Source organism: Patagioenas fasciata, chromosome 3, assembly GCF_037038585.1.
Source record: "Patagioenas fasciata isolate bPatFas1 chromosome 3, bPatFas1.hap1, whole genome shotgun sequence".
NCBI lineage: Eukaryota > Metazoa > Chordata > Aves > Columbiformes > Columbidae > Patagioenas > Patagioenas fasciata.
The window spans coordinates 119003769-119020070 of record NC_092522.1 but is presented as its reverse complement, the minus strand read 5'-3'; the positions used below and the strand labels follow the sequence as shown (position 1 = coordinate 119020070).

Genomic DNA, 16302 nt, shown 5'->3' with positions numbered 1-16302 from the left:
GGTACTGAATGTGCCAGTCCATGGGTTCCTTGTTGCTGTTCTAATGGAAAAGAAATGAGCAAAAGATAAGAAAAGAGATGAGCAAAAGATAAGAGATGAGCAAAGGATAAGGAAAGAGATGAGATAATTATATCAGGAGGCATACAAGCTGATGTTTCATAGTTCACAGTGGTAATAATGTAAAAAGTCTAAAGATTATTTTTCTTGGTATTAACATAATGACATATATAGAAAGAGATAGGCAGTTGAAATCTTAATATTTATGCTTGGCAAATCTAGCTAAGGATTTAGGTTTGCTGGGTAATGAACTTCTCTGTGCCCCATAATTCAGGAATAGACTTCATATTTATAACCTTCAATTCCTCGTGCCCTTTTGGATGGTCTGACCTCCTTTTTCTGTCTCCAGTGCCCCACTGATTTTAATGCCCTTTGCTTCTGGTGAGGGAAGCGGGGAGGATCCTGCTGACCCCCCGGGAGCAATGCTTGGGCAAGTGGCTGGTGGTAGAAAGGCCTCTTGCTTCCTTACTTAAAGTATCACAGTATGTTTGGGATTGGAAGGGACCTCAAAAGATCACCTAGTCCAATCCCCCTGCTGGAGCAGGAACGCCTAGGTGAGGTCGCACAGGAACATGTCCAGGTGGGTTTTGAATGTCTCCAGGGAAGGAGACTCCACAACCCCCCTGGGCAGCCTGGTCCAGTGTCTGTCACCCTCACTGAGAAGAAGTTTCTTCTCAAATTTGAGTGGAACCTCTGGTGTTGCAGCTTGATCCCATTACCCCTTGTCCTATCTTTGTTTGCCACCGAGAAGAGCCTGGCTCCATCCTCCTGACACTCACCCTTTATATATTTGTAAACATTAATGAGGTCACCCCTCAGTCTCCTCTTCTCCAAGCTAAAGAGCCCCAGCTCCCTCAGCCTTTCCTCACACGGGAGATGCTCCACTCCCTTCAGCATCTTTGTTGACCTATGCTGAACCCTCTCCATCAGTTCCCTGTCCTTCTGGAACTGAGGGGCCCAGAACTGGACACAATATTCCAGGTGTGGTCTCACCAGGGCGGAGTAGAGGGGAAGGAGAACCTCTCTCGACCTACTAACCACCCCCCTTCTAATCCACCCCAGGTACCATTGGCCTTCCTGGCCACAAGGGCCCAGTGCTGGCTCATGGTCATCCTGCTGTCCACCAGGACCCCCAAGTCCCTTTCCCCTACACTGCTCTCTAATATGTAATTTCCCAATCTGTAGTGGAACCTGGGGTTGTTCCTGCCCAGATGCAGGACTCTACACTTTCCCTTGTTAAAGTTCATCAGGTTATTCCCTGCCCAACTCTCCAGCCTGTCCAGGTCTCTGGATGGCAGCACAGCCTCTGGCGTGTCAGCCACTCCTCCCAGCTTAGTGTCATCATCAAACTTGCTGATAGTACACTCAATTCCCTCGTCCAAATCATTAATGAACCACTTGCTAATTTTTTTATTTTAATGGGCTTCATGAGGCTATAGGTGAATTTAGATATATTAGATTTTTGTCTCTGTGTAAAGAATAATTCTCATTTCACACATTTTTGTAGCTAAATGATTTTGAGATTTTTATATATAAACATATCCATTTCACTGAGGAACTGTTAAACAAGTGCAATCAAAACAAAAGCCCCTTAAGATCATCCCGGTCTGTTTTTGCTCTTGAGTTAGATTTATACGCATTTTTGTGTATCAACTTGTAGTGACTTAGGCAAATTTTGTAAGTGTTATGAAGTATGTGTTTAGTGGGGATTATGACTTCAAACCTTTATAACTAGTGCTGCAGTTTGCAACAGGAGGAGAGGGTGGTTACTTCCCCGTTGAGAATGTTTTATGCCAAGAGACAGTCTGTATTGACCTTCTACTGCCAAGTCATAAATGCATAAAATCTGTGTTGCTAATGGAAACACTGACAAGCCTTGAGCTGCTGCGGACTGGCACAATAAAAATATTCAAATCTCTAGCTGCAGTTAATGTCACATTTTCATGTCACTTTTTCTGGCGGGCAGCTGGTGGTGGCCTCATCTCAAAACAAGCTGAAGGGCCCTGGAGGCTTTATGTTGCGATTGTTGCAGCACAGGCTCTCTCTGTTAGTTTGGGTTTAGAAAAAGAACGAAAAATACCCTACTTGTTGTGAAGCCAACAAATAGGAGTCTTGGGTGTGTTAGGTTGGCTATAGTGGTACCCGGGAGATGAGACCTGTGGGCAGAGTCATTTTCCAACCACTGAAATTCAGGCCAGCTGTTGTGGCAGAGATGTAAGAATTACAGACTCTTATTAGCATTATTAATAGGGCATGTATTAAAATTTCTATCTATTAGCATCAATTTTCAGAGATCCAAACTGATACATGTCTCCTTTAGAAGTGACTGCCTTTGTAAAACCTTAGCGTGTCCTAGGGTCAGAGAGTCATCATGATGATGCTTCGGATGAAGTTGCTCTCAGTGGTGATGGGTACAAATGTCAGAGTATCCTCACATGTGCTTTTTAAAATGCCTCTTAGAGCAGTTTCCTGCTGACAGGACTGATGTGAAATGCAGGTTTGTGGTGTAGTGGACCACACGTGGGTGTGGAGACCGGGGATTCCTGCCTTACTTCAACTTTGTTTGGTTTTTATTTGTTTTTCTTAATGCCCCGAGGAAGGATAATTAATGCTGCAGCTCTTCTTTAACATGAAGAAAAAAAAAATAGTGCTTACTTTACAAGGATGCTCTGAAGGGTAGTAAGTTAAACCTAGTTTTGACAAAGAACTACAGAAGAAGGGGTTAGTAAGCAGTGCATGAATAAGCCAACAACTGCTTTTTCTGTATTTATCACTAGCTGATGTAGCAGTAGACTCTCGTGTGGTTATTTTCCTTCCTCATGTTGCAAAGCAGCTTCACGTGGTGGCGATGGTCACAGCGTGCGTTCTGAGACATGAACTAAAATGTCACTGTTGACTGAGTCAAACACAGCTGGTATCAGACCATTACCCACGTCTGTTCATTCTAAATCTGATCCATGTGCAGCTCCCTACTCCTGTTTTTATCCTGTAGTCACCTTGATCTCTTCCTTGCATCCTCTCTCCTTTGGTATGGCTTAGATTAGGATAGTTATTCCTAACTGCATATTGAAGTATTCAGCTTTCACATAGTAGCTGTATTAGGAAGGTATGGTGTTAACAATCTCTCCCAGTGTCCGATCATTCTTCATCAATAAATCTTCAGCCTCGAATCTGACGGGAAGATTTTCTTCATGTAATGATCACATAATTATTTCAGATTTTAATTTCTAATCTCACTAAGCTTTCTGTTAAAATTTCCCATTGCTTGGCTCGTGTTAGACTTTTGAGTGTTTCCTACCTGCCACCACTTCAGTTGCTGATTCAAGCCTGACGATGCTCAAGCATTCATCCTTTCCTTTTTTGGGTCTTTGGTCTTTTGTTGTGGTCGCTCCTTTGTCTCAAATCATTTCCTGTTGTTTGTAACCTATCTATTACTTTACCTTTGATTAATAGTATAATGTGTGTTTACTCCAAATTGTTGGTCAAGGTGATGCTTACCGTAGAACCTGTTCTATCATTTGGAAGTGATTTGTGTGTGGGTGTGTGGTTTTCTTTTTGTGTGTGTGATTTGCTGTGGTGTGGTGGGTTGTGGGTTTTTTTGGTTCGGTTTGGTTTTGTTTTAGTTTATTAGAAATATGTCATGGTTTTGACCAGTCTGCCTTTGTGTGTCTTCCATAGTTTGCTTTTGCACCTTTGCTTTTTACAAAATTATTACAGCAGCCACTTCTGAAGTCTTGTGTGAAGTACAAAGCCTGGAGCTGACTCCTCACTGGACAGTGTTATAATTGACAAACCAGTTAACTTGGGAAGCATTAGTTCCTGGTGCTGGAAGCTTTTGGAGGCTGCATAGAATACATAGCAAAAGATTATAATTAAAAAAAAAAAACAAACAGGAAAAGATTAACTCTAGGCAAGCTTTCAAGTGCTTTTCTTTTGAGCAGAATGGCTGTGTCAGTACGGGAGCTAGAAAGGTGTTTTGGAGGTGGCACCCTTTTCACCGGTAGCCAAATTTAATTCCTTATGCTTTGTCAGAGTTGCACATAACTGCCCAAAAAACAACTATAAGATTGAGAATAGCAGAGTGTTTGAAATGTGAAATGTCTACACAAACAGGGAGTAGACGTGGTGCTGTGTTATTCTGGAGCTCTGGTTGGTTGGTTGGTTGTTTTTTTAATTTGGAAGATGGGATCTCAGCAGAGCTCAGATCTCCAGGGCAGAATTCTCTGCACGTGAAGAAAGGTAACAGCGGAATCTACTCGCTTGTTTTCTGAGAAGCTTCTTCATGCAGTGTAGGTGGGGAGGAGGAAAAATTGTGTTGTCTGTAGGCTTGCATATTCTACTTGCTCTGCTCTTTTGGGAAACTGGGAGATGCTTTGGACTGTTTGACTTGAGGTTTTTGTGGTAGGTTTGAAAGCAGCAGACCTGCTGAGCTTTCCAGCTGGGCAGGTGGAGTAAATAACCTTGGTTTAACGTTCCAGAAAGCACCAGATAGGTCCTGGTGAATAAGTTTCTCATATCCCTTGTTTCGTTAATACATGGGTTTTGTTGTCTTAAAACTCATGTTTAAGACCTCACATGACATTAGCATGTGTGTGTATATATATGTGTGTATGCATTACCAGTATTGTTTTCGAAGATTATTAGATAGTCTATTGCAGCTACAGCTGCATTGACTAATGGAGTTGTTAACCAGGGGCTACTGATGGTGGATGCAAGAATTGTTCTGAAGTGGGTCATAAAAAGCTGCGGAGTACTTACAGGTTGTTGTGATGCTGAGGTGATGGGAAAGCTGTTGGTCTTTGAGGGTCTTGCTGAGCACACAGACGGATGCAAACCAGTGGATGTAACACACTTGGGTTTTCAGAAAAATATTTGAAGCTTTCCATCAAGTTATTGAAGGAATGAAGTTGCTCTGAAACTGGAGGAAAAAATTCTTTTATGGATAAAAAGCTGCTTAAAGAATAAGAACAAAGGACTTAATTGATGACTTGTCAGGAGATAGGAGAGTCAGCGGTAGGATCTCCCAGGAGCTGCTGGTGGTACCAGCTTTGTTCAGCATCTCCAGAGAGGGAATTAACTCCTGTTTTGTGAGTGCTGTTAAACTTTTCAGTATTCCAATGCCATGCTGATGGCAAGGAGCTGAGCAGGCAGAAAAGCTGGCAGAGGAACTTGGAGGTACGTAAGTGTCAAGTAATGTGTAGAAGAAAAGGTAATCCATACCATGCCTACATGGAACTGCCAGTTGTGAGCTGAGTGTCAGCTCCTGAATATCTGGTTTTGTCACTTTCAGTTTTCAGAAATCGTCATCTCTGGGTGCTGTGACAGCCCAAAACATTGGCAGGATAATTTCTCCCAAGTAGCAAGTGATAGGACAAGAGGAAATGGCCTCAAGTTGCACCAGGGAAGATTCAGATTGGATATTAGGAAAAATTCTTCATGGAAAAAGTTGTCAGGCATTGGAACAGGCTGCCCAGGGCAGTGGTGGAGTCACCCTCCCTGGAGGGGTTTTAAAGGCACATAGACGAGATTCTTTGGACATGGTTTAGTGCCAGAGTTAGGTTATGGTTGGACTCGATGACCTTGAGGGTCTCTTTCAACTGAAGTGATTCTATGTGTCATGAGATCTGTTGTGACTGGGTTGGGGATGAGTGGTTAGAGGGTTAAGGGGATGGAGCAGCTGCCTGGTGAGATGGGGGCTGACGAGGCTGGGACTCTTCAGTTGAGAGCATAAAGCCAAGGGGGAAAATAATTAAGGTTTGTGCAGCTGCGGAGGTAGAGATAAAGTCAATGCTGTGGTGGGGAGCACACACTGGGATTAGTAGGGTTGTTGGCTTAAAGCAGATGAGAGAGAGGAACTTCTGTATGTAGCAGAGAGTGAATATCGGGTGTGTGTCCCCAAGGAAGCTGTGGAAGGAGGCAGGACCATGGATGCAAGAGGAATTAGACAGTTTCATCTGTAGACATGAGAGGGAGAAGGGATGTGTTTCCCTAATGAAACCCTTATGGGTGCCCTGGGAGCGTGAGAGGATCTGGGTTGCAGGCTGGATCTCTAAAGAGCACCTGGGATTGTGCCTGCTGGGAACTGTGTTCTACCCTAGATGGGCCATTGATCTGACTTAATGGGTTTCTTCTTGTGTGAAGTGATGATTTCCTTCTTTCAGAGTATTTATTCTCCCCCGGAGCCTCATTTAAGGAGCTGATGCAGTAGAGGAACTGCTGAGTACACAGCCTTTTCCATCAAGAACTGATGCTGTCTTGTTTATAGGCTTCTTAGTCTTGTTTGGCCTGTTCAATTCCAGTGCTAGCACCTTAATTTAGAAAGACAGGAAGGTAGGAGACAGTTATCACAAAAATGATGTCTCTGTTACTTCCACCGTCCACCGTCCACCGTTCACCTCACTTCCTCCCACTTCATTTCTTGTATCTCACTTTCTTTTCCACTCGTCTTTCAGCACCATGATTAAATCTTATCTGTAAACAGCCCTTGAGCTTTCCAAGGCAGAGGTGATAACGTAATGCAGTTTTATATACTAAAATATTTTATTTAGTTCCATACCCTATGGGTCTGCTATCAAAGTAATACTCAATTACTATGAATTAAGAGCTGTGATTTACAAGTTGTAATATGGGATTTCTGGGCTCAAAGCTGCTTTTCTTAAGGTTGGACTAGATGGCTAAAGTACTGCCCCTATTCCTAAATTTTATCAGCACATCAGCTTACTTGTTTACTGAAATGATTGTACAGAAGGGTCAAGTTTGTTAAAGCCTTTAGTATGTTTTGGTGCAGGATGCTGTAATTTTTGAATATAATACGTCATTACATACCAAATGGTAACTACCTGAAATCTCTTAGTGCCTGTCTAAAAACACGGACCTCTTGGGTAATTTAAATAGTCTCTCAGTCTTTTCAATCTCTTGTTTCAGGAGGTTAAGAAGGATACAGAGCCCAAGGATGATGCCGTACCACTCAGGAAGGAGAAATCTGGCAATGTAGCAAGTCTTGTGCAGCGCATGAGCACCTATGGGCTTCCAGCAGGAGGATTTCAGCCTCATCCCCCATCCAAAAACTTCAAGAAGAGTATGTAGTCTTTCCAATTTCATCAATTGTGTAAGATGCTGACGTGCGTTTTTTTTTTTAGTAAACATGAGTTATTTAATGTCTGACTTAGTTTTAAGGTTGTATGGAAAACTAGAGACATAGGAGAAAAAGCTTCGATTTTAAGCCAAATTCTGCTCCTGGATGCATGGGCAGGAAGCTTATATGTATTTTTAACGACAGCAATAGGGATGAATTTTCCTGGGAACAGGGTTTAGACCCCTTCCAGATTCCAGAGAGCTGTTCTGTAACTTCACATGAGCTCTGCTTTTATTGTCATGTACCTGAATGAGAACTGCAGACCTGTTCATAACAACCAAAAATCTTCCTGTGGTCATTTCTTGTAAACATGTAAGATTTGCTTCCAATTCAGGGCTTTGATGAAGAAAGATGTTCTAGTTCAGGTTCCTCTTGTTCGGTAGGCTTGCTTCTAGTGTGAAATAAGGTGGAATTGATGGCATCTAAGAAAAAATAGTTGTCTTCCTTTGATTGTAACTGCAGCCTCCAGGATAGTCGGGAGGGCAGACTTGGTGCCTTCGTATCTGTGGTTTCTATGTTTTAATGCCAGTATTTAAATTAAGAGGACTAAAACTTAAAGCAGAAAGCTTAGTGTTCCCTGCATCCATGAAATGGGCTTGTGATTTTATTTGGACACCTTAGTATTACAAGAGGTGTCGCTGTAAATTACTCTGGCTTCTATTCTTTTCTAAGACCTTGCAATCATTTATGATTCAAACTTGCTATTTAAAAAGAAGGCATTTAGAACTTACTGTTTCTGGGATGTTTATGCTTTGATTTTTTTTTTGCCTGTAAAAGGAGAAAAGCCACTGATTTTCTTTTAAAGCCCTGAAATGGGGCCACCAGATTTACAAATTTGCTGAAAACTTCTTCCAGGCAACTAAGGATGTTAACTTTAAAATCACTTTTTAGTGAATTTGATCTGTATAAGTGTCTTGGCAACAACACATATGTGCCAGCTAGATATTTGCGTCTGCAGGCTTTTGAAAATCTAGTCTGAAAGATCAACGCCGTTCCTAAATTAGTGCAATCAGGCTCTGAAAGGGAATCAATATGATCCTTACGGGTCCTTCCAGCTCAAAGTTTTCTATGATTCTGTGATTCTGTGAACGTGATCTGATGAAAGTTTGGGTGTCAGCTACTCATTCTGACCTCCTCAGCCCCAGAATGATCCATATTCAGGATGTCTTGTCCTCACTCTGGTGGCTGTGACCAGGACAGTAGGTGCAATTTGGTCTCAACTCTTCAGTGCTCTGGCTTGTCTCATTCTCCTACTGTGTTTCCCCTAAAATAAAACCTGCCCCAGAAGTAACCCCTGTCATGATTTTTCAGGATTTTTGAGGATGCTCAAAATATAAGCCCTACTCCAAAAATAAGCCCTAGTTACAGTTCATTAAAAAGTCAATTTAAACAGTGCCCAGGCAGCTATACACATACAAAAGTAAGCATCTTATGGAGCAAAAATTGTATAAGACCCGGTCTTATTTTTTGGGAAACAGGGTAGAAGTAAATGGTCTCGAAGCACCTTCCTTTAAGCACACACAACTGTTTACTTCGCACCGGCAATCTCTGCGTTTCCATTTTACTTGCTGTTCCCTTTTTCCTGGAAGGCTGTTTACACAGCGCCTGCAGATCCTGTTTGTTCTGCACCTGGGCAATCGCTCACTCCCTTCAAAAGCTTTCCAGTGCTTAATCATCTTTCCGTTTCTGGTTCCTAATCTGGTAAAATGAGGTTAACAACGTTAAAAACAAAGTTCAGCTGCTATAATAGCAAGTTTTCAATGTGCAGTGAGGTAGGTTGTATCTGCAAAGTTCCTTGTGCTGTTCTCTTGCTGAATTCAGGTGTTTGATACCAGGTGGATTATGAGCTGCAGGCAGTATTCCTATCAGTTAGACAGCTGCCTTTATTCAGGAAAAGGAAAACACAGGAGGTGTGCTAAATTATGGCAACAAAGGGCTGAATTTGGGTTACCCTGTACAAAACAAAACCAAATTCTTTTGGAAAGAGACGGAATTACCAGGGGGCTGCCAGCCCAGCAGTTCTGCTGCACCATGTGAAGCTGAGTGTTGTTTTCTGAGCAGGTTGGTTGGCTTCCTGCATTAATCCAGGGATTTCCAAAACTGGAAGGGCAGTACTTCCTAAACGGGGTACTAATGGAAGCAGAGCATAAGTGAGAGAGAATTCTGGATGTGAAATGCGTCCGTGGGTTTGTTTTGTCCCCCTCTTCCCCATTTAGATAGAATTACAATATAAGAAGGGATGCTGAGATCAGATTTGTACTAAATGGCCATGACTTTTTAATTTGTCTTTTTTTTCCCTATCAGTTAATCTCCTACAAAGAAAGCGCTGAAGGAGGTAGTAAAGGCCAGTGAACCGTTTATTGTAATTACTGTTAGCGTAACAATCCCCCTTGGCTGATGTGTGAGTTTCAGTGGAGTTAAAAGATGAGAGTATTGAGTGAGCGATTACATATTATTAGAAATAACCCACTGAGCTTCATGTTTTTGCTTTATTTGTTTCCTGCCCCTTTTAAGCTCTTTAGAGCACAGACAGGATACCAGCATGTAGAAAATTTTTAATTTGTTGAGTACTGTCTTAGAAATTTTACATGCTGAATATTACTCAGCTACTGGCATGTTTTGTACAGAGAACACTGGGTGTGTTTGTCTTCTAAACATCCATCTTTGGACTTTCAGTGCTGCTCTAATTAAAACAAGGATCAATCTTGGAGGTAGCATCTGCGTTTGAAATGTTTTTACCCAGCTAATCCTAATGGCTGAGGCTTGACTATGGAAGGAGTGCAAAGTAAAAGAGAGAGCATGGAAATTATACAGCTCCTACAAGCTTAAGCTTTACAAGTTCAAGCTTTTAATTCATATTTTCACCTAAACTCATGTTTGGCGTGGCCTTTTCTGGAAGAGAAAAAGCCTAAATTCTCCAGGTTCAGGAGCAGCATCACTCCAGGTTATGTGCAGAATAATTGGGCAATTTTAAGTTTACACCACTGTGGCTCGAGGGGTTGTTGGAAGCCATGTCAATGCTTTTCCCTCTCAGGATGTCATTTTGTCATTTTAATGCCTGCAAAGCTTTCATGATACGTGGCAAACATCTAAAGACTGCACTTTGTTTTAACTTTGCCATTGTCAGGCACTGCTAATTGAAATTTCGGTTTCATTTCTTGACTCCACACTGAGAAAAGGGAGGGTTTTTTGCATTCACAGATAAAAATGAGTTTGGATTTTGAAATACAATCCAAACTAATGTCCACATTACCTCAGACCTGTAGTTAGCAAGGTCTTTGTTACAGGGCAGAAAGGCTACTTGCACTTCAGTGTTGTGCAGAACAAAACATTTGTTATTCCTTTCAGCGTTCCTTAAGGAGGCTTAAACTTGCACATTTTCTTCCAAGCAAGTGCTAACACCACAACTGGCAGCATTTGTCATTCTTGCAGATTTTGGTCAGGAAATAGCTTGAAAATTATTGTGCTGGGGATTTATCTGACCTGCTTGTGTCAACATGTTTTTTATGGCATGTTGGTAATTGGCAGTGTAGTGTGTGTTTGTTTGCAATCAGCAGCCTGTGAAGCTCAATGGTTTTCAAGCTCTAAGATGCAGAGCCAGCCTAAAGTGACACAAGCAAACTGGAAAACCAGCAGCAAACGCTGCGTAGCTCTTGGGGCTGATTTATGGGTGTTCTGGACACATTTTATCCTGGGGAGACAAGTGGAGTAGTTTTTCTTTGCAAGCCTTCTTACTTTTGCCATTTCCCTTGAATCAGGGTCCAAGAAGCGGCAGTGCAAAGTGCTCTTTGAATACGTCCCGCAGAATGAGGATGAGCTGGAACTCAAGCTGGGGGATGTGATTGACATCACTGAAGAGGTGAGCTGTTCTACAGAGCTGATCGTCTCTTTGCGTGGCCAAAAGTCAACCTGTTTTTTTAGCTGATTATTGGAATTAGAAGGATGTTGGTAAGACAGCGTAGGAAGTGTTTTTGAAGCTAAAGCTAATGGTTTAGGAGTTCTTTCTCTCAGGATCTAATCATAAATCAATGAATGCTAAACACTTAGGGGAAGTGTATGATCACTGCAGCAATAAATTGTGATCTTCTGAACAGATTCCTTCTTCAAAAGTCTTTTACAGTTCTTTGGCCCTGTCTATGTGATCCTTGTTTCTACGATGCTGAGTAGTTGCCTTTAAGTTGAGAGTTGGTTTAGGTAAAAAGTGTTATTTGACCTGATTTGACCTGATTTTCCGATTTCATGCTTTCTTGTGAACTTACTGAAGCTTTGAACTAATAGTAACACTATTCAACACAGAATCCTGTACCCATAGTATATACCCAATATACAGCAACCCATTTGCACCAAAAATACAGAGCATACAAAAGCACTCAACAACACGTTATTATTTCTGTTGGTTTCTTTTTCCACCAGATAAGAAATACAGTTTAAAATATGTCTTGACATTTATACTTTGGTGGCAAAGGCCAGTACATATTTGAGTGTGGGTTTGGGGGCGGGGGTGGATTTTCTTATCTTTTCCTACCTACGTGCTTTCTTGGTATCCGTTCCATTCAATAGCAACTTGTGTTGTGGGAGGGTTGAATATGTGGGAAGAACATCTCTTACAAGAGTGAAATCTGTCAGAAAAAATGCAGAAAAGACCAGAGCGATCATGGACAGAACCTTTCCAGAAGTAGTGGAAGTCTGCGTGGTGTGGTCTGACCTTCACTGGTGCCATCTCTTCTTACCACCTCCCTGATGGCTGGAGGAAGGAGAAAATTGAGCCTTTCTTGCCATCTGTGTGTCTGGTGATGCTTTTAAAGTTGCTTTATGAGGATGTGTTTTCACATGCATGACCTCTTCTGAAGAGAGTACTCACTCTCTGGGATCCCAGCAGTTGCCAGGAAGGACTTTTCCATTCTTCTAGCAAGGAAAAAGTTACACTTCTAGATGCATTTGCACCAATGACTTGTAGAATTTGTTCTCTTTGAATAAACAGAGCAAGTGACTTGTCAAACCTGCTCGCTAAATTCACGGTTTCGTAAATACCATTGTGTGGGGGTGTTTTAAGGGATAACCTCACTAATTTAATTTGTGGATAGTGCCTGTACACAGCAGTCACGACTTCAAATGGTCCAATGTAACATGCTTGTGCAGTAAACTGTTGGGAAGAACTGTCATTTCAGGTCACACGTGTCAACATCTGGAATTACTTTGAGAGAGGCGTTCAATGTGATGTGTCGGAGATGGCCAAGTAGCCAAACAAAACAAAAAGATCAAAGCATTTCCTCATCTGGTTCCTTAAGGAAACATGGATTTGATTTTATTTTATTCCTTTAGTTTTTCTTGGTCAGTCCCCATGTTTTTTTCCTAATGATTTGAAAATGCATATTTGTAGTACCCAACCTTCGCTGCTTCTGAGAAAAACTGTCAGTCACGTTTTTAGGCAAATGCTGCCAGGTAGAAAGATACTGCAGTGAACTACTAGCACAGAGCTGTTTGTGCACTGGTTTTGTGATGGTCTAGACTAGACCTGACAGATGTAGACTGGGTCTGTTTCACAAAGCTGATGTACCAGAGATGTTTGTGCAATATGCTGGAGTAAGTTGTCTTAGGAAACTTGTTTTCACTACTGTGAGACAGTCTTCACTTCCATTTATATATACAAGGTGCTATATGTACATGTGCAAATCACTCATAACTGTTACTTCAAGGAAAGATCATTTGATCACCCTTTTCGTGGGGAAAATAAGGTAAAATCAGCTGTACAAGGGGATCAGTTCTACCAGTTGCAATTGTTTTCATAAATTGAGTAGTTACAGCTGACACTACTGATTGTAAAATCAAAGGTGGAGACAGATGGGTTCAGAAATTAAATGTCTAATATTGAAGAGATAAAGCTACAAGGATCAGAAATAGGTTCTAGGGAGGAAAGCTCTTGTAGTTTATGCTGGTTGAATCTGCAGGGTTTTTTGTTTACAGAACTTGTGGGTTTTGCATGCAAAACACACGTACAAAGTGCACGTGATCACTGTCATTGCTGTAAAACTTCTTCTTTGTATCTTCCCCCCATCAGATGCAGCACTAAACAGCAGATTTATTTCTGTTGTATTGTGTTTGTAGTATTTGCATACTGGTGTTATCAAGCATAGTCGAGATTCATATGAACTCTATTAATGGAGTTTTTATTCAAAAAAATAATCATCTGACTGGCAAAGCATCTTGTTGCAGCCTTTTTTTCTACCCTTTGTTTACAAGTCTGAGTTTTCATCATTTTGTAGAAATAAGTTGATGGAGTTGCCACTCAAATGCTGCTGTGTGTACCAGAGCTGTAACTCCCTCTTGTGGAAATCGTATCATGTGGTAAGATTTAAATGGAAAATGAGAGTTGTGAAATCATCATCTCTGTTGCTAGCACTCAGGGATGCACAGGTGCTCTCCATCAAAGCATTTAGAACTTTTTTACCTGTTTTTTAATGTCAATTAAGGGTAGTTTTTCTGGTGATATGGTTTGTATATAGTCAGGTTTTTTAAAGGCACCATGGTGAGGAGGCTGGAGCAAATACACTCAATACACTTTTGGTTCACTGACTGTGAGCTGGCATCGCTTTGCCTTGCAAGTCTGTAAAGTACTTTGCTGACCTTATTTCTTGGCAGAAGAATAAATGGATGCTCGAGTCTCTTTCTGCATCATACGCATTAAAAGTCCCTTTCTCATGGCTCTTGGGTGAGTCAAAGCATTTGAATTTTAGTGTTCTGTAGTATATTGTGTAAAGCATGAGGTGCCAGAGCCTGGGCAGCACTTGTCAGTAATCTGTGCTTAAAATCTATTTCAGAGGACCAGGCTCTGAATTTGAACCATCCACAGCAAAGCTACGTTTGAGCACCAGGATGTCTTCAAAAAGAACAGCGCTCTTTTCAGCGCCCGCCCGTCTCCGTAGCTGCCAGGTTTTGTGTGCGTTCTGCTTGCCTGGAGCTGGGCCGGCCTTTCAAAACTGTGCCTGTGTGTCAGGCGTGGTGACCTATAAAACAGGGCTAAAAAAAGATAATGCGAACAACTGCTTCCCCCCCCGCGGCCGCCGCTTGTCTTGCTCGTCTAAAAGCAGCTTACCAGCCCTGAAACAGAACAATTCAAATGAAGTATTTTGAAAATTATTCTGAATTCTAATTTTAAAATAGTGCTTACTAGGCAAATACATTTGTTTTATTTAAGGCATTTTGAAAACTGTTCCTCTTTAAGAACACAATTCTTAAGCAGTCTTCTGCTATGGTTTTACACCATCACCTACTCATGCTCCAGTTTTGCTTGTTCTGCTTTGGCCTGTAGGATATTCCTGATATACGTTCCATTAAATTTTGGAGTATTGCAATATAAATACCACACCAGGTATCCAAGCACATAACTGAGTATTAGAGCTATTATTTTCCCTAATTCCTGAACAGGTTTATTTCCAGTACAAAAATCAGTTATTTTTTGAAAGCAAACCCAACAAAATTTGGCATCCAACAGACTTTTGTCCTTAGGGCTGCTGTGTGCCACCACAAAATCCTCATGTGTCCTGGCTGCCATTGTCATCTGGCCATGTTGAGTGGGAAAGTATCTGTGTCTTCTGACATACTAGAGCTGGGCTTCGTTTTCCATTACTCTGTGATATCCTTAAGGACTTTTCTCTGTTCTACCCAACATCATCTGTAGGAATCGTATCTTTGAAGCTTAGGTCTTCTGATCAAAATTGGTTGAAGCTGTTCAATGGATACGATGCTAGTGGGAACGGGACTGGTGGAAACTAGAGAAGACAGATGGACAGCAAGACTACATACACATTTCCTTAGAAAACCAGGCTAAAATTTACTCTTTATTTCATAAACAGTTTAATATTTTCTTCTTTCATTAGATGTGTAGTACCTGTTATTCTCTTATCTTGAGAAAGCTGATTAACATTTTGCTGGTCTTCTGAATTAATTGGCATAGGGCTGGTCTCATGTTTCAGGATCATTGCTCTAGCGGTAGAAATGACAGTAAATTATTCTCTTGCTCTTTTTGTCTCCTGTTTCTACATCTTGGTGTGTCTCTTGAAAGAGAAATTGCAGTCATAAGAACTTTCCCAAAGTTGTTCGTACAGTTTTATAAGAGAATTATAGATGCTATGATAGGCATTTCCTTTTGCTTTATCATTAATATGCAAAATATTTCTCTACAGGTAGAAGAAGGCTGGTGGAGTGGAACACTAAATGGGAAGTCAGGGTTGTTTCCTTCAAACTTTGTGAAAGAATTGGAACTAACGGAGGATGGGGAAACACAGGACACTCTGGATGACACAGGTGCTCTTCTGTTTGTTGTAAACCCTTAGCAAAGTAATTTTAAATCTTGGGCAAAATTTGGAGTATTATGGTTGTAGTACTACGAAAGTTGTGAAGAATTCTGTCTTCCGAAGAACGCTAAGTATTTAATTGTATTCCAGAAAATACTGATGCTAAGTATGAAGATACCTGTCTTGCTACCAATACACTGCAAATAAATTTACAGTGAAGGTCTTGATCTTGCAGATGTTTATTCTGAATTTTATCACTAGGAATGTTATGCTGTTTTAGTATTGGATATAAAATTATTCTTCCATTTAATACCTTTTTTTTTTCAGTCTTATTCTCATAGACGTGAATTCTCCAACGTGGAGAACTTAAATGTTTAACTGTGTCAATTGAGAATTAAAACTTGAATTAGAACAGCATAGTGATCCTCAACTTAAATACTGCTGGAACGCGAGTGTGCTTTGGGAACAGCATCTTAAAGCAAGTTAATTGATACTTAAAGGTGGCTCTGTAATAATCAAGGGAAAAAGTTATTTAAAAAATAAAAAAATACCTTTTTCCTTGTAGTAATGTGCACCTTCATTTATAATACGTTCTGTAAGAATTATTTCTAACAAGGGTTTGCTCAGACATAGGAAAAAAAGTCTGACCTGGAGATATATATACTTAGTAAATTGTGGAAATAATTGCAGTATTATACGACAAGAGTACTTTGGTTTGAGCAGTCCCAAATAGCTCAGTCTCCTTGGAGGTCAAGTTCACTGAGTTTAGTGGTGTCTGGTGGGGTGAACTGACACATGGGTATGTGTTGGGCCTAA

At 41.1% G+C, this 16302-nt stretch overlaps 1 protein-coding gene across 3 annotated transcripts in view; it reads left to right on the top strand.

Moving 5' to 3' along the window:
• CD2AP (CD2 associated protein) overlaps positions 1-16302 on the top strand; it is an 87936-nt gene that overhangs the window by 38401 nt on the left and 33233 nt on the right. For all 3 annotated transcript variants that reach the window (XM_071807121.1, XM_071807120.1, XM_065835112.2), the window contains 3 exons: positions 6982-7135; positions 10951-11051; positions 15376-15496. In XM_071807121.1, coding sequence (XP_071663222.1) covers positions 7069-7135; positions 10951-11051; positions 15376-15496 — 289 coding nt within the window. In that variant the 5' untranslated portion in view covers positions 6982-7068. The remainder of the gene's footprint in view (positions 1-6981; positions 7136-10950; positions 11052-15375; positions 15497-16302) is intronic.